The following is a 23,457-nucleotide window of genomic DNA, read 5'->3' as shown; positions in this document are numbered from 1 at the left end:
TTCAAATGCAAAAATATATTTAACCCAAACTAATGCAGTGTGGAGCTTCTCATTTCTTGAACATCATCCTGTGGTCTGATGAGTCCAGACTGACCCTGTTCCAGAGTGATGGGTGCACCAGGGTGAGAAGAGAGGTGGATGAAGGGATTACCCATCATGCTTAGTGCCTACAGTACAAGCCTGAGGGGGCAGGGTTATGATCTGGGGTTTCTTCACCTGGACAGGTCTTGGTTCAACGTAAAATTAAGAGTTGGAAAATGATGGAAATAAATGTTTGTGATATTGTATAAACCCACAGTAAATACTCCAGTGAATGCATCCTGTAATCAAAGCCAGACTGTGTCTGTTAAATGTTCTGGATAACAGGAAGTAAATTTACAATCTATCAAGCAGATGTAATGATGGTAAACCATCTAAAGGTCTTGGTATCTGTAAAGTACATATTTAATCATTTGGTGGTGCTCTACCCATGTCACTAAAGAAATCTAATATTCCTTAATTCTTAAGAAAGGTAAACAATATGAACATTACTCCTCACACAGACCAGTTTTAATTATTTAATCAGGACTTTATGGAGTGGTGACATCAGATGATCACCCTTTACTGGGGTTTTCCACTAAAGTGTTACAAGAATTCCCACACTGTGTAGATGACTGTCTCCTCTAGATCAGGGGTGTCAAACTCATTTTCTTTCAGGGGCTACATTCAGCCCAATTTGATCTCAAGTGGGCCAAAATAATAACATAATAATCTATAATTAATGATGATAATGTAACTTTTTGTTTGTTTTAGTACAATAAAAAACATTAAATTATGAATGTACTGACATTTACAAACTATCCAAGCAATGTGAAAAAGACATTTCACAAGAAAAACAAATGCTATTTCAACAATATTATTCCTCAACTTATCATTTATACATGTGCATTACACACAAACATTTAGTAACAGGCAGAATATTGTTAAAATTTTGGACTTTGGAATTTGGAGCTAAAATAAGAACAATTTCTGCACTATTATGTCTCACAACTTACAGATCACAGTGGATCTACAAATGCACAAAACATTTAGTGACAGGCAGAATATTGTTAAAATTGCACTTAATTGTCTTTAGACATTCCAGGTGGTTCATATTTGTTCAGGTTATTCACATCTATTGTGAAAGAATAATTTGTAAATGTAAACATTTTCATAGTGTAATTTTTTTCACATTAAACCAAGGAGAATCATTATTTATAATGAATCATACGAACCTATTTATAGGTTATTATGATTTTACTTGAGCTCACATTGATCTGTATATGGAACTTGAACTAAAACCAGTTCAATATATTTAACTGTTAATATTTTCAGTGTAATTTATGCACTTTGCAAATTCATCCTGTGGGACAGATTTAAACTTTTTGGTGGGCTGGTTTTGGCCCGCAGGCCGCATGTTTGGCACCCCAGGTCTAGATGTATTAGACAGTCAGTTATGGTTGATATGAACTGTAATGATATGAATTAGCTCTGACTTTATTTTCTTTACTCACACTCTTATGAATCTAGGTTTGTCCTGTATGATCAATTCTTCATCATTCTCCAGTTGATTCTTCTCCCTCTTCCTCATCATCCACATGTTTCCTGAAATCAGCACTGAAATCAGCATTATGGCTACACCTACAGACACCATGAAAACAATCACCACTGTGGGGGTTTTAGTAGAGTCGTGTGGAGGAAACTCTTAGTCTGCAGCTTTGGCATCAGCATGAACTCCAAACTGGGGAAGAGGCTGAGGGAGCAGGAGATGAGAAATATCTGGAGACAGGAAGAAGAAGCAGTAACATGGGTGAATGAGGAATCTCAGGTTTATCATCTTACTTAGATGTCAATGTGACTCCATACCTTCCACACTGAAAAGGAAGAAGGCATCGTCCCCTTTAATGAAGTTTCTGCCCTTCAGGCGGGCCCGCTCAATGAATAATGCCTGACCTGGACCACGGTAGAAGGAGCTGCCATCAGGGGCGGTCTCTTTGGAGCCAACCTTGCGAGGATTATCCCAGAAGAATTCAGTACCTGGAATTAACAAACAAGATACAATAAATAAATAAATACATTGAAGTCACTGATGATCACTGATCAGCTTGGAGAAGATGAGCTGACACATGCACAGATCCATGTTCATCCATTCCTTACCATCAGATGACATCTTTTTGGGGTCTGTGGTGAGCATAAGGTGCATGTTCATTTGCTCTCTGATGTCAGACTGCTGGTCCATCAGAACCATGGTCACCTGGTGCCATGGACACGGCCACTTGAGGTTCCTGTCGTTGGGTCCAGAGGTCAAGTGAAAGTAGACAACCATGTACCCAGGTGGAATGGTCTCTGCATTTGGTTTCAATTGGATCTAAGGAGGACGGTGTGATAATGTTGAATCAAATTAAATATATTATAGTCTGATTTATCATTAGTTACAAATTTAATACATTGGAGCATGTCTCAGGCATGACATTTACGTTTTCAAAGACTTTGGAGTAGGTGCAAGATGGCACTGCAGGACTTTAAAGCTATACTGTACGATGTGGCATTTTTACACTTTTCTTTTGTAATCTTAAAATGCTCCTTCCAAGCATGTGGCAAACTAAAATGTAAAAGAAATCCACCAGGTTTTGAAACTCAAAAAAGTTTAATTTTCATATATTTCTGATAAAAGTCTGACCAATCATTTTATTCGGTCCAAATAAAATACAGTTGTGCTCATAAGTTTACATACCCTAGCAGAATTTATGATTCTTTGGCCAATTTTCAGAGATTATGAATGATGATACAAAAACTTTTCTTTCACTTGTGGCTAGTGGCTGGATGAAGCCATTTATCATCAAACAAATGTGTTTGCTCCTTTTAAATCCTATTAACAACAGAAACTATCCAAATGACCCTGATCAAAAGTTTCTATACCCTAGTTCTTCATACTCTGTATTGGTCCCTTTAACATCAGTGACAGTTTGAAGTCTTTTGTGGTAGTTGTGGATGAGGCTCTTTATTTTCTCAGATGGTAAAGCTGCCCATTGTTCTTGGCAAAACACCTTCAGTTCCTTTAAGACTTTGGCTTTTCTTGCATGAACTGCATGTTTGAGACCTCCCCAAAGTGGCTCAATGATACTGATGTCAGGAGACTGAGATGGCCACTCCTTCACTTTCACCTTTTTTCTGCTATGGCCAATGACAGGTCAACTTGACCTTATGTTTTGGGTCATTGTCATATTGGAACATTCAAGACCATCCGATGCGCATTCAGTCAGGATATGTAAACTTATGAGCACAACTGTAATTGGCTGAGCTTCTTGTCTATCAGTCATCCATTGCTGCCGTCCCGCATCAGTTACCGGTGCCTCTGAATCTGACGTTTCACTGGCGCTGCTCTTCCTGTCTAGGGCTGTGAATGGATAGGACTCAAGTGCACGGTGCTGAAGGGAAAAACAGATTTCTCAACAGAAACAGCAACCAAGGGGAGCAAACAGAAAAACTAGATTGCAGCAGTCAGAGTCCGGTGAATGAAGGATGGTGATAAAAGTCCAGGAGTCGCGCATACTTGAAAAGCTCAATTTTTACAACCGTGGAATTTGTGTATACAAACTTGGTGTCACACAATGTAGGATGATAAATGTATCGACTATGAAACCTCAAATGTCCACAGACAGTGAGCCGAGTCCACACGCTCACAGTACAGTACAGTCCTCCAGACTCCGAGGAGTCTTTATTTGGAGGTAATGAGGTGCAGTGAACACAATGATCCACAGACCAGACTCTTAAATACAGGGTCTCCTAATGATAAAGGAGACGCAGGTGGATGGTGGTGTGTCTGATTGAGGGAGGGGTCCGCAACCACACCAGAGCAGACCATGACACCTCTACTTCTGCTTCCCAGCGCATGTGTTAAGTGAGGAGGGGAGTATCAGAGCTGAGGCAGGGGGAAGTGGGTGGGGCTCTGGAGGGAGGCGGGTTGTTCATGTTCAAATTTTTACGAAGTGCTGTGCGACATGCCAGATCGGTAGGTATAGCTTTAAAAGTAAAGTAAGTGGAAATTAAAAATCCTTTATATGACACGAAAAATACGTAAGACACATCAATGTCTTCAAGTGCAAACAACTGAGAGTCACAATATGTGTATGTTGAGGTTATAGATAGATAGATAGATAGATAGATAGATAGATAGATAGATAGATAGATAGATAGATAGATAGATAGATAGATAGATAGATAGATAGATAGATAGATTTTTTTTTGCTCTGTGTAGGTGTCCAGTGTTCGAAGTTGTGTCCAATGGGTGATATTACATGATAGAACAGATGCATTATGGGCCTATAACTCCAGTGGACTTGGTCTTTAAAGCTCTACCATATGATGTGGCATTTTTACACTTTTCTTTTGTCATCTTAAAATGCTCCTAATAAGCATGTGTCAAACTAAAATGTAAAAGAAATCCACAGGTATTGAAACTCAAAAATGTTTAGTTGTCATATATTGCTCATATTTCTGATAAAATTCTGACCAATCATTTTATTCGGTCCGAATGAAATAATTGGCCGAACCTGGCTGAGCCTCCCGTCAATCATCCATTATAGCCGTCCAGCATCTGATCCATTACCGCCATCTTGGCATCTGATATGTGTCCCTCTGAATCTGACGCTTCACTGGCACTGCTTCTCCTGTCACTCACTACAGTCTTCTGTCTAGGATGTGTATGGATAGAACTCAAATGCACATGTGGAAGGGAAAAAAACAGATTTATGAACAGAAACAACAACTAAGGGGAACAAACAGGAGTCTAATGAATGAAGGATGGAGATAAAAGTCCGGAAGTCAGGTGTACTGGACTAAACAGACAGGTCTGCACAAAGCTCAGCTTTTATGACCGCAAGACTCATACAGGTACATGTACTTGGTGTCACACAATGTAGGATGATGTAGGATGATAAATGTATGGACTATGAAACCTCAAATGTCCACGGAAAATTCGCGGAGGCCATGTGTTCACAGTGCACGCACCCATCGCCTGGGCACCTCATCTCCCAAGTGATGAAAAGACGCTGACCCAGCGCTGCACAGAATAAATACAGGGTCTACAGATGGAACAGGAGCCACGGGCCCACGGCAGGTGGATGATGTATCTGATTGTTGAGGGAGGGGTCCGTGGATACGCCGAAGCGGACCGGACCTCCACCTCTATCTCCAGTTCCACCACACACATCAGGTGAGAGGAGGAGAGCATCAGAGCTCAGGCAAGGGGAGGGGCTTTGGAGGGAGGCGGGTTGTTCATGTTCAAACTTTTACTAAGTGCTGTGAGAAATACCACATCGGTAGGTATAGCTCTAAGTAAATTTCTGAATATGTCAGTCTAAGGTGTTAGGATTATTCCAATATTCTATAATTACCTGGAAGGAGTAACCTGTCGGAGACAGGAAGCGAGGGCTGAACATGGCTTCTCCCAGTTGACTCTTGGTGATTTTGCGGACGGGCCAGATGTGGTGAGGACACTTGGTGGATGACAGGTTGATGTCATCCAAAGAGAACCCCCCTGATGATGGCTGTTTCCCTCTTACCCCCTCAAAAATGACATGAGCCTCCTTTGCCACATAAATATTAACATGATGCAGATTCCAGACGCCTGTGTCGCCTCCTGTAGAGTGAAGAGTGAATACATAATCACCATCAGGAACTGGGGAGTTACTACGTCAAAAAGTACTTTCCTTCAAGTGGACCTGAAACACTAGACATTATTAATGTGATTTATTTTCTTTGTACCTTAGGTAATCTGAACCTGATCTGCTCAGACCCAATACATTAACTGTGATCATATTTAACACTAATATTAAGAACATGTTATAATGACATATAATCTCAGTTATGACCTATAGCTATTTCAATAATTCTATGATTACTTCAATAAGTCCTACTGGTGAATAAGTTAACAACAGTGTTTCAGGATTAATGAATGAATGAATGATTCAACCAACCAGCCAACCAACCAGTCAGTCAGTCAGTCAGTCAGTCAGTCAGACAATCAATCAATCAATCAATCAATCAATCAATCAATCAATCAATCAATCAATCAATCAATCAATCAATCAATCAATCAAGTTTTATTTACATAGCCCCACATCATAGCAAAAGTGATGTCATGACATCACTTTTTTCTTATGTATTTATTTATTTATTTATTTTTGACACTTTGTAGTTATTGTTGGTCTAAATCAGACTCTTAATGAATGCCCTCTGCTGGTGACAAAGTGAAAAACAGTGAAATACAATCCACTTTTCTAATAAATTCAAGTGAAAAACAAGTTTAATCGCAGTGATTTGTATTATCCAAAGTCCAAAGAAAATAAACCACAGTCATATTATTTATTGTTTAGGTCCTCTTGTAGAATGTTAATATTTTCTAACCTATTTCCAAATACTGATATTGTTTCAACATCTGACATACAATATGTTTATTCGTTAAGGGTTTTACTATTCATGGTATGGATCTACGTGTTATATCTGCTGACAGAAGCACTAGGTTAAGTCAGAAATCTTAAATTCTAAAAGAGTTTTAATTACCCCCTTATATCTTTCAGTTCTATTTTCCATTTTACCTGAAATACTCTTGTACAGTTGGAGTTTACCACTGGGGTTGGTCTCATCATACTCTTTCACCCAGACATTGAGAACGTCATCAGCCGCCCCTGTGTTGAACAGGAAGAACTGCAGACACTGGGCTCCAGGTTTGGGGTAAAGCATTCGACTCTGCAGAGATGCACGGTCTCCGGGGTTAGCGGAGGCAGTGCTGAAGTGCATGAAGTAACCACTCCCTGACATTAATAAAACAAGAAAAAAGTGTTGTAAATTCTTGTGTGCTTTTAATTAATATTCATCTATTTATCTATTTATTTTACTTACTTTTTACCCTGCCTCCCAAAGGGGAGGCAAGGGGTATTGTTTTTGATTTTTGTTTTGGGTTCTTAGATTGACCAGTGATCCAGAATAAATGTGGTTACATTTTGGGAATAATAGGTCAAACTTCAAACTTTGTATGAATTTTTAAAATCTTTAAAGCTGGATCAATGCCAAAATAAGCTACAATATGCGCAAGGGGTGGGGTCTGTTGTGCCTGGCACCCCCTGTTTATTCTTTTTTTTTTTTTTTTAAGTAACTCTTGTGTATGCTGTCTTTTATTGGCCAACTTGTCTTATTCTATATTTACTCAAATATGTTATTTTACTTTAACAGTGATTTTCATTTTTAGTTGTTTTACTTGTTGTCTTTGTTCACTCTTGGCTTTATTATTTTATAAGGTATTACAATTTGTTCCAAAAAAGTTAATATGAGTAAGAAAATAAACACACTTAAAAGAGAAGAATGTTAGATAGCTGTATTAGACTTGACATTACTGTAATATTCTTGTACTTTGCATTTCACTCATCCATGTCATGTTCTCAGTCCAAAGTAGATTATCTTTGTATCTTAAACATATTCATGTTATCTAAATAGGATCAATATAGGACAGTAAAAATCATTCAGTAATAATTATACATTTACGTAAGTAACTTTTTACATAAATTGTACTTTTAAGAGTACTTTTAATAAGACATACTTTTTACTTTCACTCGAGTATATTTATGAAGAAGAAGCGCTACTTCTACTCTGTTACAATGGTGTACGTCCCGCTTGTTACTTTTATTTTTGGTCATTTGTTAATGCACGGACCATTTGTTTTGTTTTGTTAGAAAGACTTCCGCCAAAAACTCACATGACCGTGTTTCACCATTCAAAGGTAGCTAGTGGCTACGTTGGACGTAGCACTAACTACCTTTAATTCCCCACCACCAATCAGATGTAGCCAGGCAGTCACATGACACAGTGAGAGCTTGGTGCCAGTTTCACACAGGAGCAGAGTGAGTGCACCGGAGCACAAATACAGGAGTGGCGTCAGCAATGGATGAAACAACAGCTTGTGATTCAGATTTAGAGGAGACAGAAGACCCTCAGGGCTAGCTTGTGGTGCAGGCCTCATAGGCCCCACCTCTGTATTTTTGACAAATCGCACCCTGCACACACAGACACAAGTACAGAAGGTGGCCTAAACAGTTTGTTGGTTATCCTAAAATAAATAATTTGGTTAATTTTGTTGTCAGTGTTGCTCTTCAGTTTGTTAAAAAAAGAATACCAGTTTGCCCTCTTGTTAATGTTGCACTTCAAGTGGAATTTTTTTATTGTTATTTTTATGCAGAATGTGAACTGACAGAACAGTGATTAGATTTTTGTTGTTTGTTCAAAACTACCTTTCAGGGAAAAGTGCAATACTAATGTTTAAAATACATTTAGTAATATTTTATTTTCTATTTGATTTATAGCAGCAGAATTATATTATTCCTGTTTTTCTACATTCTATTGTCTCCAAGAATTGGGGGGAAAATGTTCAAAAATTCATAATAAATGCATTAAAGACATTTTGAGGGGTTTTCTTTCTTCCCGTACCGAACCCAAAAAAAAAGAACCATGGCTTTCAAATCCAAAAACGTACCAAACCAAAAATTTTGTGCACCGTTACAGGCCTTGTTTCTATTTGGTTTAAAGCTGGTTGGCTGGTTTACATAAGTTTGTATCTGATTTATATATGTTTCTATCTGGTTTATATGTGTTTCTATCTGATTTATATATGTTTCTATCTGGTTTATATATGTTTCTATCTGATTTATATATGTTTCTATCTGATTTATATATGTTTCTATCTGGTTTATATGTGTTTCTGTCTGATTTATATTTGTTTCTATCTGGTTTGCATGTGTTTCTATCTGATTTATATATGTTTCTATCTGGTTTATATGTGTTTCTATCTGATTTATATATGTTTCTATCTGATTTATATGTGTTTCTATCTGGTTTATATTTGTTTCTCTCTGGTTTAATGCTGGTTGGCTGGTTTATATATGTTTCTATCTGATTTATACGTGTTTCTATCTGGTTTATATATGTTTCTCTCTGGTTTACTGCTGGTTGGCTGGTTTATATATGTTTCTATCTGATTTACAGTATATATGTTTCTATCTGTTTCTCTATCCGGCGCAGTGCTAAAACCGGCCCTGACACCCCCGGCTGCATATTCAAACTATGTTTGCCTTACGGTCTGTGAAAAAAGAAAAACAGCTATGTCATGCACTGTCATCTGTGTCTGCCCAAACAAGTCGACATTTCAGTCTATAAGAACTCAACTTAGAATTTGGGAAATCACGCCATGTTAAGTTGTAATAAGCTTAGTTTTGGCTGTGGACCGCCTAGCGTATCATATCAGTCCCCGGACTTCTGCCTGTTTTGTCTGTCTTGTCTGTCATTTCCTGTTTTATTTTGTTAAGTTCTCCTCTTGTGCCATGTCTGATGTCTTTGCTTCCCTTCCCTGATTGTTCCACCTGTTGCTGATTACCTGTCCCCGCCCTGATTTGTTCCACCTGTGTCTCATTGTCTTCCCTCCCTTTTGTGTATATAAGCCCTGTGTTTTCCCCTGTTTGTCGCCAGTTCATATTCGCCTTTGTGTGTCTACTTACCAGCGCTTCTTCGGATCCTGTTTGTCTGCCTGCCTGTCTGTTTTGACCTGGATTGTTTCCTCGATGCCAGAGTTTTTGCCTGACCCGTGTCTGTGCTTCTGCCTTAGTATCCACTCCCGTGTTCGACCTTTTTGCCTGGATAAACGGTACATGAGTTTGCCTTTCCCCAATGTCCTGTTGCCTGTCTGCTAGCCTCTCTGTGTATGACCTGGTCTGTCTCCTGACGCTCCTTTGTTTTTCCCGAGTCGGGTTCCCCTCGTGTGCTCCCGACCTGGGCTGTGGGCTTTCTCATTCGGGTTTGGACGCCGTGACGAATCCACGAAGCAGTTTCACTGAGGACTCACCCATAACCTTTTTGTGTGAACTGTGTTTTCTGTCTGTGTTTAATAAACACAGTTACATTGTATTTTTGTCTGCGGGTCGTGCATTTGGGTTCAGACCTCGTACTTCCAGTCATAACACAGTGCTGTTTGTAATACAGTTTGTTTAATTAGAGTTGAAGATGAGTTGAAGACTCTTCAAAGTAAATAGAAAACCATGCACAGTATCTGCCTCCACAAGAGCAGACTAGATATTAATGTGATGTAACCAATGATGATTATTACGAGGTAGCTGTAATGTTCCCATATATATATTTTATATTAACATTTCATTTATTAATTGTTGAATTTAAAAGAACAATAAATATGATGTTGCTCGGGAAGTACTCAGTATTTGAGTAATTTTTTTCATTAAGTACATTTTTACTTGAGTAATATTTTTCTAAGGTAACAATACTTTTACTTGAGTATAATTTTTGGCTACTTTACCCACCTCTGTCCATGTGATGTTTTCAATCCAAAGTAGATTATCTTTGTATTTTGAACATATTCATTTTATCTAACTAGGATCAATATAGGACAGTAAAAATTGTATTTTCTTTGGTTTACTTACCATGAAAACGTTCAATTTCAGCATCACTTTTTAAACCTCTATGAAAAATCTTGCGCAGTGGTCCTGTAGAATGGAAATAAGGTCCATAAATTAACAAATTTAATTTAACAAAAACATCTCATTTCTACCAGTGTTGACTGTCACCTTTGTATTTTCTCATGTTGGTGAAGTCAGTCTGGGGTTCTCCTCTAACAGAATTACATCGTTTCCACTTTTTATTTCCAGGACCCTGGATCATCCCACAGATGGTTTCATCCTCAAAGTCACAGCTGTCCACAAAAGTCACAGATGTGGCTGTGAAGAGTAAACAGCTTTAAATTAAATGTTGCACAATGACCTAGCAGGAGCCTGTGACATCTTTCCTTACTCAAGCTCATATTATTCAGTACATACACAGATCAGCCATAACATTATGACCACTGACAGGCATAGTGTTATTAATGTTAATGTATTAAAAACAGCCAAATGGACACAAGTAGGGACCTGAGAAACTTAGACAAGGGAGAAATTGTAATGTGCAGATCACTGGGTCAGAGTATCTCTAGATTTTGTCTATAAAAACATAAACTTTGTTTCAATTTACTTCAAACTTGGCACATATATAGAGGTAATTGATATGCTGACATCAGCACACACAGACATGATGACATCAGCTGGATTGATGCCAAAATAAGCTACAATATGTGCGAGGGCTGGGGTTTGTAGTGCCTGGCACCACTTGTTCCCAATTTAAAGTGGTTTGTACATTATAAAATTTGGCTACAGAACACCAACCAGATCTCAACCAATAGAGCGTCAATAGGATCATGACATTATTACCACCTATCTAATACTGTATTGCAGGCATGTCCAAAGTCCGGCCCGGGGGCCAATCATGGCCCGCGGTCAGATTTTAGACGGCCCACAGCTTGGGTTTTAGAATGTATTATTTATGGCCCGCTTGGAGTGTTGAACTGAGTACATGAATCATAAAAGGTTCAAAATGCAGTTTCTCCTTTCGCCTCATGGTGGCAGCACCACTCTAACTCTATCGGGCTCTGTGACTTTGCCGTGAACCCTTCTCACTAATTTCTAACCATGGCGCCTGTAAATAAAAAAATGGAAGTTGACAGTGAGGGCCGCCGCTTCCAGGAGAGATGGGAATTACAAATTTTTTTTTCACTGAAAATCGAGGCGATTGTATTTGCCTAATTTGTCAAGAGACTGTTGCCTTGTTTAAGGAATTCAATGTAAAGAGACACGAGCAGACAAAACAAGCTAACACATACAACAAGCTAGCAGGGAGTGAGCGTTCCGAAAAAGTGAAGCAAATTCAAGCTGCTTTAAACTCACAGCAGTGACTTTTCATGTGAACCTGGGAGTTCAATGAATTCACCACCAAGGCAGGCTACCAAGTTGCCAGGTTAGTTGCCTATAACTGCTGGTGTTATGTACTTGTAGATGTAACACAAAATATTACTTTCTGAATGATTTTGTGAAAGACAAGAGTAAGAGTCATATGTTTTCATCTGAAATGTTAACAGACTTTGCATTACTGAGTAATATATGAGTAATGATTACTTATATAAGTCATGTTTAAAATGAATGTGGGGTTAAGATTTTTATCAACTTGGAAGTTTAAGATACTCCATACAGTTTGTTCTATGTTATCTGACTCCAGATGTGAAAGGAAGGCAGAAATGTTTTTTTTTGTTTTTTTTTAATTTGTTCACACCTGAGTGGCTTAGATTTGGTTACATTGCCATTTAAAAAAATGATATTGTGACAATGAAAATAAAATTGTTGTAGAACAGCGCATTTATATGTAATTTTTACGGTTTAAAAAATGTCCAAAGGGACCACTGGCCCCTGGCAATGTCCACATTATCAGATCTGGCCCTCTTGAAAAAAAGTTTGGACACCCCTGCTGTATTGGTTCTCCTTTTTTAAAAAAAAACAAACAAAAAAAACAGCTCTGACCTCAGGCCTAGACTCAACCAAACCTGTGGTGTCTGGACCAAGACATTAGCAGCAGATCCCTGAAGTCCTGGAAGTCGAGGTGGACCTCCATGGATCAGATTTATTTGTCCAACACCTCCCACAGATGCTTAATTGGCCTGTGATTGGAATGTCCTTCATTAGTCCATTTTTCGATCGGTGCTAACCACTGCAGACCACGAACACCCAACAACACCTGCAGTTGTGGAGATGCTGTGACCCAGTCATCACTGTTACTATATTGACCTTGTCAAAGTCACTTAGTTCCTTACGTTGCTCATTTTGCTGCTTCCGACAAATCAGCTTAAAAGGACTTCATCTAACCCCGTGAAAAGTGCCATTATAATGAAATAATCAGTTTTATGACTATTTTGCCTGTCAGTGGTCATAATCTTATCACTGATCGGTGTATGTTTTGCATTGATATGTATTTCATTTGTAAACGGAGGTAATCAGTGAAATCAGTGAAACCCCATTCACTATTTTATGAAAAACATATCAAGTTAAGACTCACTGCAGTTGTAGAGGCGGTTGAGTTTAGTAAGATCACTGGCGCTGAACCCTATCCTCTGACCAATCACATCAGAGAAGTGGGGATCCTTGGTGACAATGGTGGGACCAGACCCTGTGGTGAAGTACATCTTACCATAGTGCATCACAGACATGTAATCATAGGGAACGCCCAGAGCACTGGACTCAGTGTCATCATGTTTGGCGAAGTTGTTGCCTTTGTCTGTGAAAGGCATCATAAACATGTTCAGAATACAGCAACAAGTAAAGGCACAAAGTACAGTTTGCTGTTTACATAACGAAGCCAAGACTCACTAGGTTTAATGTTACTCCATATGATGTCAACATAGTCGTCACGGTCAGATCTGGACTGTTCGTGCCAGAAACCAAGAGCATGTAGGAACTCATGCTCAACAGTTGCTACTGAATCACAGTGTTCACCAATAGAGAGTCTCTGAGACCCCCAGCGCTGGTTGCCAACACTAGAAAAGCATCTATAAGGAAGGAAAGTGAGATTCATTCCACCTTATCACAAACTGGATGTCAGTTCCACTGTCTGTGCCATCAATAGCTGTACAAATATTGATACCTATTCAGGAACCTGGAGCTACTTTAGGTATTTTGAGACACTAAGAGAATGAAATTTTAATTAATACACACTTTTCTTTCAGCTCTTTCAGTGCTGAGCCCTCAACTCTCATTAATATTATTCTTTGTCTCTATGTGACATATGTAGGGCTGTCAGAAATTAACGCATTAACAACAGATTACTCCATCGTTTATGATTAATCTGATTAAAAATTGAATGAAATTAACCCATCTACAGTGTAGTATGGATTCTGAATGTCTCTGGTAACACATTTTGGGAAGTTTGTCTAAGTAGAGTTTTTTTTTTTTTTTTTTAACACTTTATTTAGAAACAATACAGTTACATGACAAATACAGACTTTCCATAATAACAATACAAAATAAGCAGATGTAAAAGCAGTCATTATAAACTGCGCAGTTGTAATCACATATGAAAATAGGTTTCCTTTTTTCTTATATCAAATATACATCTGCAATGAAGGACAATATACAAATGCTTACCTACATTATCCAAGTAGAGTTAGCGTTGCAGCGGCTGGCCCTTTCGTATACAGTCGTTATGTTACGGATCTCATCTACGCATGCGCAGTGTAATCTGTCAGAATCTGCCTCATCTACGCATGTGCACTGCATATCTGTCAGAATGGTGGCTAGTACGAAGCGGAAGAAACGAACAGGCAGGAATATATTCATGCAAACAGTAGCGATAAGTTCACATTCATTGTATATTTTCACATTATAACTTTTAATAATTGAAATGTTTTGAAGCAAGCAACCATACAGCCTGTCATATAAGCATTCAGCGTAAGAATTCCCTGGGCTCTCCTGATTCAATCAGGACCTGTAACTCTGCAGCATGGGATTGGTGAAACAGGTCATTTACTTGACGCTCATTAAAATGCAGTCAGAGTAAGCCAGAAATGACCTTAACCTTTCTGTAGAATATATGTGATTTCTGGCTTACTATGAGTACATTTTAATGAATGTAAAGTAAATGACCTGTTTCACCAATCCTGTGCTGCAGAGTTACAGACCCTGATTGCTTCAAAATATTTCAATTAATAAAAGTTATAATGTGAAAAGAATACAATGAATGTGCCCTTATCGCTACTGTTCGCATGAATATATTCCTGCCTGTTAAAACTCCACTTCCTAGTTGGGGAGGGCAGGACCTCGCCTCACCTATCAGGCCACCACCCAACCATTTAAGAGGAAGGATCAGGCCCAGACCATCCTCTTTTTTCCTTTGTTTGACTGGGAGCATGCGGCCTGAAGAACAGACAAAGACTTAAATGCACAGACATGGATGGATGCATACCTGAGTGAGTTATTTTGTGCTATTGTTAGTTGAATATCCTTGAACATGTTTCGAATTGTTTTAGTAATACAGTCATTGTTTCCCTTTGTTTAAGATTTAAAATCATCTCATCCATGTCATCTCATCCAAATCATCCTACCCATGTCATCACCTGAACTGTTTCCACCTGTAAATAATCTGCCTTAAGAGAAAATAAAGCATTAAAACGGAATCCCTGACCAGTTATCATATCTGACCGTATGCCAATCAAGGTTATAATAGTTTTGGATTTTTAATTATAGTTTAGTTTTATTCGTTTTGACTTTTTTTTTTTCTCTAATTCAGTTAGTTTAATTAGTTTTTAGGGCATGTTTGCTAGTTTTCATTAGTAATCTTTTTTTCTCTGAATGCTTAGTTTTAGTTTAGTTAGTTTAGTATTAGTTTTAGTTATTTCACATATTTATCTTCCTCACCATCTTATTCAAAGAAATTAGTGAGGCGGCGAATCAGCGGGTTACCCTGGCCACTTTATTTGGGGGTGGGTTAGGGCGGCTCATTGACTAAGCAGAGACACAAACACATGTTCTTACGATGTATAAATTCCCTATAGCAGGTTGAGGGTGTGTGTGTGTGATCCATACACAAGGTAACTTACATGAAAACAATGCAAAGATGTGCAAAGCGGTGAGAGGAGATGCATAAAGCAGCTAGCAGTTAACCAGATAGAAACATATATAAACCAGCTAACCAGCAGTTAACCAGAAGAAGAAAGAAAGAAAGAAAGAAAAGAAAGAAAGAAAGAAAAGAAAGAAAAGAAATATACAGGGTGGGGAAGCAAAATTTACAATGAACATTTAGTTTGTTTTTTCTCAGCAGGCACTACGTCAATTGTTTTGAAACCAAACATATATTGATGTCATAATCATACCTAACACTATTATCCATACCTTTTCAGAAACTTTTGCCCATATGAGTAATCAGGAAAGCCAACGTCAAAGAGTGTGTGATTTGCTGAATGCACTCGTCACACCAAAGGAGATTTCAAAAATAGTTGGAGTGTCCATAAAGACTGTTTATAATGTAAAGAAGAGAATGACTATGAGCAAACTATTACGAGAAAAGTCTGGAAGATACTATTAAAGAAGAATGGGAGAAGTTGTCACCCGAATATTTGAGGAACACTTGCGCAAGTTTCAGGAAGCGTGTGAAGGCAGTTATTGAGAAAGAAGGAGGACACATAGAATAAAAACATTTTCTATTATGTCAATTCTCTTGTGGCAAATAAATTCTCATGACTTTCAATAAACTAATTGGTCATACACTGTCTTTCATCCCTGTCTCAAAATATTGTAAATTTTGCTTCCCCACCCTGTGTGTATATATAAATATATAAATAAATAAATAAATATATATATATATATATATATATATATGTGTGTGTGTGTGTGTGTGTGTGTGTGTGTGTGCTAACCAGCAATTAAACTGCAAAGAAACATATATAAACACATATAACCCAGTTCATCATCAGTAAACCACACCTTAGCAGATCTCATATCTTAATCCTCTACAGTTCCATTATTAGCCAACTTTGCTTCATTTCAGTTCAGCTAGCTGTTGCTTATAACATCAAATGTTTTTTTAACATAACAGGTTCCATATCTCTGGAATTGGATTAGTTTTCATCCTCCTCTTTTCTCCTCTTCTAAACTGTACAGTTCAGGGCTTGGAAGGCCTTTTCATGGTGATAAACTCTCCAGTTTTACCTGGATGCTAGTCCTGTCGGACTCTGTCCTTTAGCTCCACTCTGTCTCTGTCACTCACAACACACACACACACACACACACACACACACACACACACACACACACACACACACACACACACACAGTGAGCGCAAAAAAAACAAACAAAAAGAAAACGACCCCACTCATCACTGAAGTAAATCCCAGACAGGACTGTGCTGCTGTGTCCCAGCTTTAGTCTTTATGTTCCAGGTAGAGTGGGGACCAGAAGACGACTGGAAACCACCAGTGCCCAGACATGACAGACTGTGAAGTGTGTATGGTGCTGCTAGCTAAAACTGCAGGAGTCAAATAAATCAATTTCGTATCAATCTGACATTGACTAAGACGAAAACGAAGGGAATTTTATCCATAATTTTTATACATTTTAGTTAGTTTTGTAAGCTCACAATACAGTTCAGTTAGTTATCGTTTTTTTTTTCTTCTTTTAATTAGAGTTTTTATTTATTTCAGTTAACGAAAATGTTTTTTCAATTTTAGTTTCCCTCATTTCGTTCGTTTTCATTAACGATTATAACCTTGATGCCAATGCAGATGTTTTAATTATTCCAACACAAATCAGCCCTTCAACATCAGCCTTCATAGTTTTTACACTGCCTGTTCATTTCTTCCGCTTCGTACTTGCCGCCATTCTGACATATTCTGACAGATATGCAGTGCACATGCATAGATGAGACAGATGCTGACAGATTTTAATGCACTTGCGTGGATGAGATCTGGAACATGACCGTAAACGAAAGGGCCAACCACAGCGTCGCACATGCGTAAATGGGTTGTTGATCTGATAGTGACAATCAGCAGAACAAACCCATAAAGATGGAAGATCCTAAATAGTACGTTGGCCCTCTGGATGGGAAATTTGAGTAAAAAAACCCAAGACGGAACAGTCGACCTACATGAAGTATTATACACACTCTGCAGAAAGGAGTTTTCTTTTCAACGAAGCACTTCCAGTTTAAAATACCACATTAACTTGAAGAATAAAGGTTAGTCGGAGATTCTGCTAACATTTTGGCTAACGGCCAGCTTGTGTCAAACATGTTAAGTGCATATATATTCCCTTCTTCCTTGAGTCTGTTTGCTCATGCAAAATGAAACATAATTATTATATATTAATATTTTGTAGATTAATCAAAATGAATCCCACCGCAAGCCTGTGTTTAATCTGATTAAAAATTTTAATCATTTGACAGCACTAGATATATGTTGTTCCATGTCATGAGCAGGCATGTAATATGACTTATTGCGCAACACATTGTACATGACACAGTCCTGATTGTAATCGAACACTGACCCCGGGCCTTTGTACACAGAGATGTAGTTCCCCTTTCCCTTCCGCGGTGTGAAGTCAATGCAAGTCTTAAGTCTGTACTGCTCAAATGCCTTCAGGATCACTCCCTTTGCGTTGATTTCTGCAAATAATCACACAACCATATGAAATGGGCCTCACCAGTAAAATAATAAGAGTGAAAAAAGTTAAATTACATTATGAAAATGTTTACATCTACAAATATCCTTTAAAATATGAATAACATGAACAATCTGAAATGTTTTAAGAAAAATAAGTGCAATTTTAACAACATTCTTGCACATGTACATTATAACTTACAGATTACAGTGGACCTACAAATAGAAAAAACATTCAGTAACAGACAGAATATTGGTAAAAATGCACTTATTTTCCTTAAGACATTTCAGGTTGTTCTTATTTGTTCAGGATATTCACATTTTTTGTGAAGGAATACTTTAAAAATGTAAACATCTTCATGTAATTTTACTTTGCTTACAGTAAAACAAAGAGAAAACTGTGGTGTTGTCATTATTTATAGGTTATTGCGGTAGTATTTTACTGATCTGATCCAATTTAGATCCTGTTGGTCTGTACGTGGAACCCGAACTTCAATAACTTTGACAGCCTTGGTTGTGAATATCTTCAGTGTAATTTTTGCATTTCATAAATTCATCCCAGATGACCCGTCATGTTTGACACATGTGTTCTAAAGGAATGTTTGTCTCAGAACTATCAGATCTACTTCAAAACACTGTGTGCACATTACAATGCATTCACTTTTCTGGTTCTTCCTAGTGGAAGATAAAACAAATTACTAAATGTACATAAATCAATATATTTGTGGAATAAGATTTTTATTTTGAAAACATCGGCGAACCAGCACTCACTGCAAAAAATGATTTCTAAGAAAGTGGAAAAAGCCTTATTTCTAGAATCTTTGTCGTATTTTTTTAAAATCTACATAGGGAATAAAGCTTGCCAAGAAATTTTTACATTAAAAATATTCTTATTAAAAAAAATTCTAACTTTTTCTTACTAAGATTTTTCAGCTAATATCAAGTGGATTTTATTTCTTGTTCTAAGCACTGTTTGCTAAAATTCTGGCATTTTGGTCAAGTTTTAAGGCACATTATGGTTTTTTAGGTGAGACACTTTTTTATTATTGTTTTAAGAATTCTAGCCAAGAATTTATTTATTTTTTGCTCAATATAAGGTAAATGTAACCAGATTTAAGAATACTAGGCTTACTTCTAGCAGGGCATTTTTTTATTCATCGTATTAAAATATGTAAGATTTAGCACATTTAATCTTTGAGGCAGATCATTTCTAAAAAAAAAAAAAAAAGTTCATAGACATAATTTAAAATCAAATGTAACCAAATCATGAATGCTCCAAGGGGGGAAAACTGTTCAAGTGTGGTCGTATCTCACCCAGGCTGTCCTCCAGGTAGTAGGGGACGCTTTTAGGCCAGCGATATTTGTCTCCTATTCTAGTGTTTCTCAACACCTGAAAGTACACCAAAACAAAATATGACATTTACAATATTCTAGTTCATACTGCACACAATTGAATGACTGAATTGACAAAAGGCTTGCAACAGCAAACACATAAAATACTGTTTGTAACTTACACCCTCTTCAATGTCTCCCTCAAAAAGGTCCAGGCCAGCCGCTGAAAAATAATTTTAGTAGATGTTGAATGATCAGCTACATTTAGAGATGGACACAGATATATTTATTTATTTATTTATTTATTTATTTATAAAACGTACTTTATTACAAATTTCTCAATATTCAAATTAACAATGGAGGAAGACTTTAACAGTGAATTAGAATAAACATACTCTTACCCTACCATATGTACTATCAGGCAACATTTTGTTTTTGTACTGCATTTTCTCATCTGTAAGATTTATGTTTATTTTTAATTGTATTATATTAATATTATGTACTAGTATTCTGAAAGAATCTGATAAATTTGACCCAGTTTAAACTCATGTTTATTCCTTTTTTGGGATAGTGTGTTAACCATTGTTTCAATATCCTAGGTTACAGGTTAAATCATGTATTAATATTTGATGCAATATCTTATTAAGGTATATCTATATTTTTTTCTATATTATATTTAGATTTTCTTTAAAAAGTCACTAGGCTTGCCTACTTGGTAGGATTATTATTCTTTTCAGAGAAAGAGAGAGAAATATTTCCCATAAACAAGATTTATTTATTTATTTATTTTTTGGAGCATGTGAACCTTCATTGATGTCAGTGATGTCCCAGTCGTGGCCCTCATCAACATCAGTGTCTACAGAAAGAACCAAGAAGAAGCTGCTCAGAAACACAATAAAAGGTAATTTAATGTTCACAGTTTAATTTAGTTTTAGCTGAGGTAAACTGTCCTGTTTGATACAGCATGAAAAAAAATATTTGACTCATATTCAGCTCACCGGTTTCACCCGTCAGCTTTGCCGCCATCTAAATAGATGGATAGATAAGGTTTATTACAGACTCATGGTCCACACCAAAAGACAAACAGATAAATTCAAACACAATAAAAACACAATTAAAAAAAAACCCTGTACTTTCAAGAGACAGTCATACCAGTGTTCCCAGGACTGAGATGTGTACAGCACTATATGCAAGATTAGTCAACAATAAAATGACAGTATTTTCTGAATGATTCAGGCGACACATAAACTTAAACGTCAGATTTCTTAACACAGCGCACAATGAATTTACTTGATTAGACACAAACAGTTCACTTTCACTAGTCCCTCTGGGCTTTTTTAATACGAGCCTTAGAGCATCATTGTACGCCACTGTCAGTCTGTTGAAGCTGCTTTTTTGTAGTTCACCCACAGATGTGCTGTGTACAGAGGGGTGTTCTAAACAGAGTCAGTTTCACTTCTACAGAACAAGAGAACATTTTCTGTGACAGTACGTTGGTTTGTGTGTAAAACATCCTATATTAACGATACATGTCCTCATCATCCAACAAATGATCTGTTATGATGTGACCGAGGTACTTGACAACATGGCATACATATAAAGTATTCCCAGATAGCTTAAAATCACAAAACTTCAATGATCTGTCCTCCTCTGCCCGACAAATCATAATTACACTTTTAGTAGAGTTGTTCTTGACATCATGCAGTTCCCCACAGACAGAACACACATTTTACAGCTGCTGGAGACCAGCTGAACTAGGGCTCAACACCCTTATTTAAAAGTCTCATTTCAAAATAAAAGTAAATTAAAAAAATTAAGAGAACAAGAATTGAAGAAGAGGAGAAAGCTGAATGGGCATCAACTGTATCAGTGTAACAGGCCAAAGTAAACCCCCATCCAGACATTGGCCAGATTATACCCTAGGTATAGTCCAGATGTGGGGTATACTTTGGCCTGTTACACCGGTGACAGAAGAACACCATCTCACTTTGACACAGGAGACTTCATTTGAATGTTAATGTTTACGTTACATACTTACCAACCCCAGGCCAAAAAGCAGAATAATCCACGGTTGTGTCATGGCTGCAGCCACAGACACACTGGCTCAGATGAATCTGCCACTTCCTTTCTTCTGTCACATCCCTTTTATAACTTCTTACACCACCACCTGAGGTGAAGTGATGATGATGATAAGGGTACATACAGACAGAGATGTGTCTGCAGACCGCAATGTCATCTTCTCTCTTTATAAATTATTAAAAAAAAAACACCCACACAGGATGGTGATATTGTTTCTTATGTTTACAAGATTGGTTTTATCTGGGGTTTGGTTTACCAAACTTTAAGATAAGATCAGTATCTTATATATGTAAGTGAAAACAAGTCCTTATATGGCATAACCAATTCATCTATTGGCGTCCACCCCCTCTCAGTAGTTTTCCACTCAGTCTAAGTGACACATGATTATATTTATCATGATACAGCCCCGCTATGAGCAGTCTGTGTTAACTAACTGTAAGGAAATTAAACAAGAAAACCTACATGCAAAACATCCAGTCAATTATAAGTAAGTAAGTAAGTAAGTAAATTTTATTTATAGAGTCCTTTTCACAGACAGAGTCACAAAGTGCTTTATCAATTCAAATCAGAATCAAATTAAGTTTACAGAGACCCAACAGAATCCTTCAGGAGCAAACACTTGTGATTGGTGACTGTGGCGAGGAAAAACTTCCCTTTAATGGGCAGAAACCTCGAGCTGACCCAGACTCCTGAAGGATGGCTGTCTGCCTTGACCAGTTGGGGTTAAAGAGAGAGAGAGAGAGTGAAGGAGGAGAAAAGAGAGAGCGATAGAGATATAGAGAGACTGGGGGGGATGACACATGGAGTACGTTATGATGAATACATAGAGTGTAATCAGTTTGTGGTGGCCCTGGGTCAGGTGGGAGACATCCAGTCAATTATAATACTAGCAATACTTTTAAAATCAGAATATAATATTCCTAACAACGGTTTTCTTAAATATTTACAGATGCGGAGTCTTGTTCATTCACTTATGAAAGCGAACAAGCTGTGTACTGGACTAACAGAATTAGAACATCTGACAAAATTAAAAGGGAAGATCAGTGAATTGTATAAAGTATTAAAAGGAGGCCAATCATCTTTCCAGCCCCTGAAGAGGACATGGGAAAAGGAAGTGGAGATTTCCTTTGAAGAAAATGCCTGGATAAATATATACGAAAGAACTTATTTTAAGTTTACAAGTCATAAAATTAGAGAAGCTAATGTAAAATTTATCCACAAACTGTATCTTACGACGGTAAAAATTCATAAAATCTCCAAGGATATCCCCCCACAGGGCCCTCACTGCAAAACAGGAGAGGGAACATTCATGCATATGTTCCGGGAACATGCTCTTTTAAAATCATTCTGGAGTTCTATGCACCTGTTTACACAGTCATCCTAGGAAAAGATGTGATATTAGCTCCCAATTTAGATCTGTTAAATGACTCACAAGATATTCCTTTGGACAGAACCAAATGCAGATTACGAATCACAATCATGTATTTTGCAAAGAAATGCATCCTTCTTTTTTGGAAGGATGAGTCTCCTCTGACTTTCAAATTATTGTTAGATCAATTGTCAATATTCCCTCTACCACTGGAAAGGCTTACATTTGAAAAATATAATAGAGGTAACAACTTCCAAGAACTCTGGTCACCAATATTTCACAGCCTTGAAAATATTTCTGGAAGAGACCTGTAAATAGACTCATTTATCGTATAAGTGTTTTTTCCTCTTTTTTCTTATCAAAGCAGTACCTAACTGAGGACTGGGTATGTCCGCTAACAGGCACGTCCACTAATGTCTTTGTGAACTCAGATATGCGTTTATTGGGAAAAAGCACAAGCCTAGGTATGGACAGAGTAAATGTAAATGCACAGGTCAACACAGCAGTAATATCTTTGATGCTGCTCTTTAATTCTTTATTTATTTGGAGTTATTTTTCTTTGGAAAATATTATTATTATTATTTTAATTATCTTTGCGCA

General features: G+C 37.4%; 1 protein-coding gene across 2 annotated transcripts; it reads right to left on the bottom strand.

Annotated features, from left to right (window-relative positions):
- Positions 1-1,105: 1,105 nt before the first annotated feature.
- On the bottom strand, positions 1,106-21,597 carry LOC115417946 (meprin A subunit beta-like). 2 transcript variants are annotated; one of them, XM_030132175.1, is made up of 15 exons: positions 21,448-21,597; positions 20,408-20,435; positions 20,215-20,265; positions 19,592-19,632; positions 19,392-19,467; positions 17,965-18,082; positions 13,299-13,477; positions 12,988-13,206; positions 10,641-10,790; positions 10,497-10,559; positions 6,618-6,833; positions 5,415-5,659; positions 2,176-2,386; positions 1,885-2,055; positions 1,106-1,797 (listed from the first exon to the last, which is right to left on the bottom strand). In XM_030132175.1, the coding sequence occupies exons 1-15, from the start codon at positions 21,487-21,489 to the stop codon at positions 1,724-1,726; spliced, it is 1,884 nt and encodes a 627-aa protein (XP_029988035.1). In that variant the 5' UTR covers positions 21,490-21,597; the 3' UTR covers positions 1,106-1,723. The 2 variants fall into 2 exon arrangements, with proteins under 2 accessions (XP_029988035.1, XP_029988036.1); XM_030132176.1 differs by lacking the exon at positions 10,497-10,559.
- Between the last annotated feature and the right edge of the window lie 1,860 nt (positions 21,598-23,457).

The sequence above is a fragment of the Sphaeramia orbicularis genome, chromosome 4 (genome assembly GCF_902148855.1).
Source record: "Sphaeramia orbicularis chromosome 4, fSphaOr1.1, whole genome shotgun sequence".
NCBI lineage: Eukaryota > Metazoa > Chordata > Actinopteri > Kurtiformes > Apogonidae > Sphaeramia > Sphaeramia orbicularis.
This window is presented reverse-complemented; position numbering and strand designations above follow the sequence as displayed.

Coding starts and splice junctions, on each gene's coding strand:
- LOC115417946 (XM_030132175.1), bottom strand. CDS start 21,489: ATGACACAACCGTGGATTATTCTGCTTTTTGGCCTGGGGTTG. Junction 10,560..10,640: donor CAACATGAGAAAATACAAAG/GTGACAGTCAAC, acceptor TCCATTCTACAG/GACCACTGCGCAAGATTTTT. Junction 6,834..10,496: donor TGAAATTGAACGTTTTCATG/GTAAGTAAACCA, acceptor TATTAATGTCAG/GGAGTGGTTACTTCATGCAC.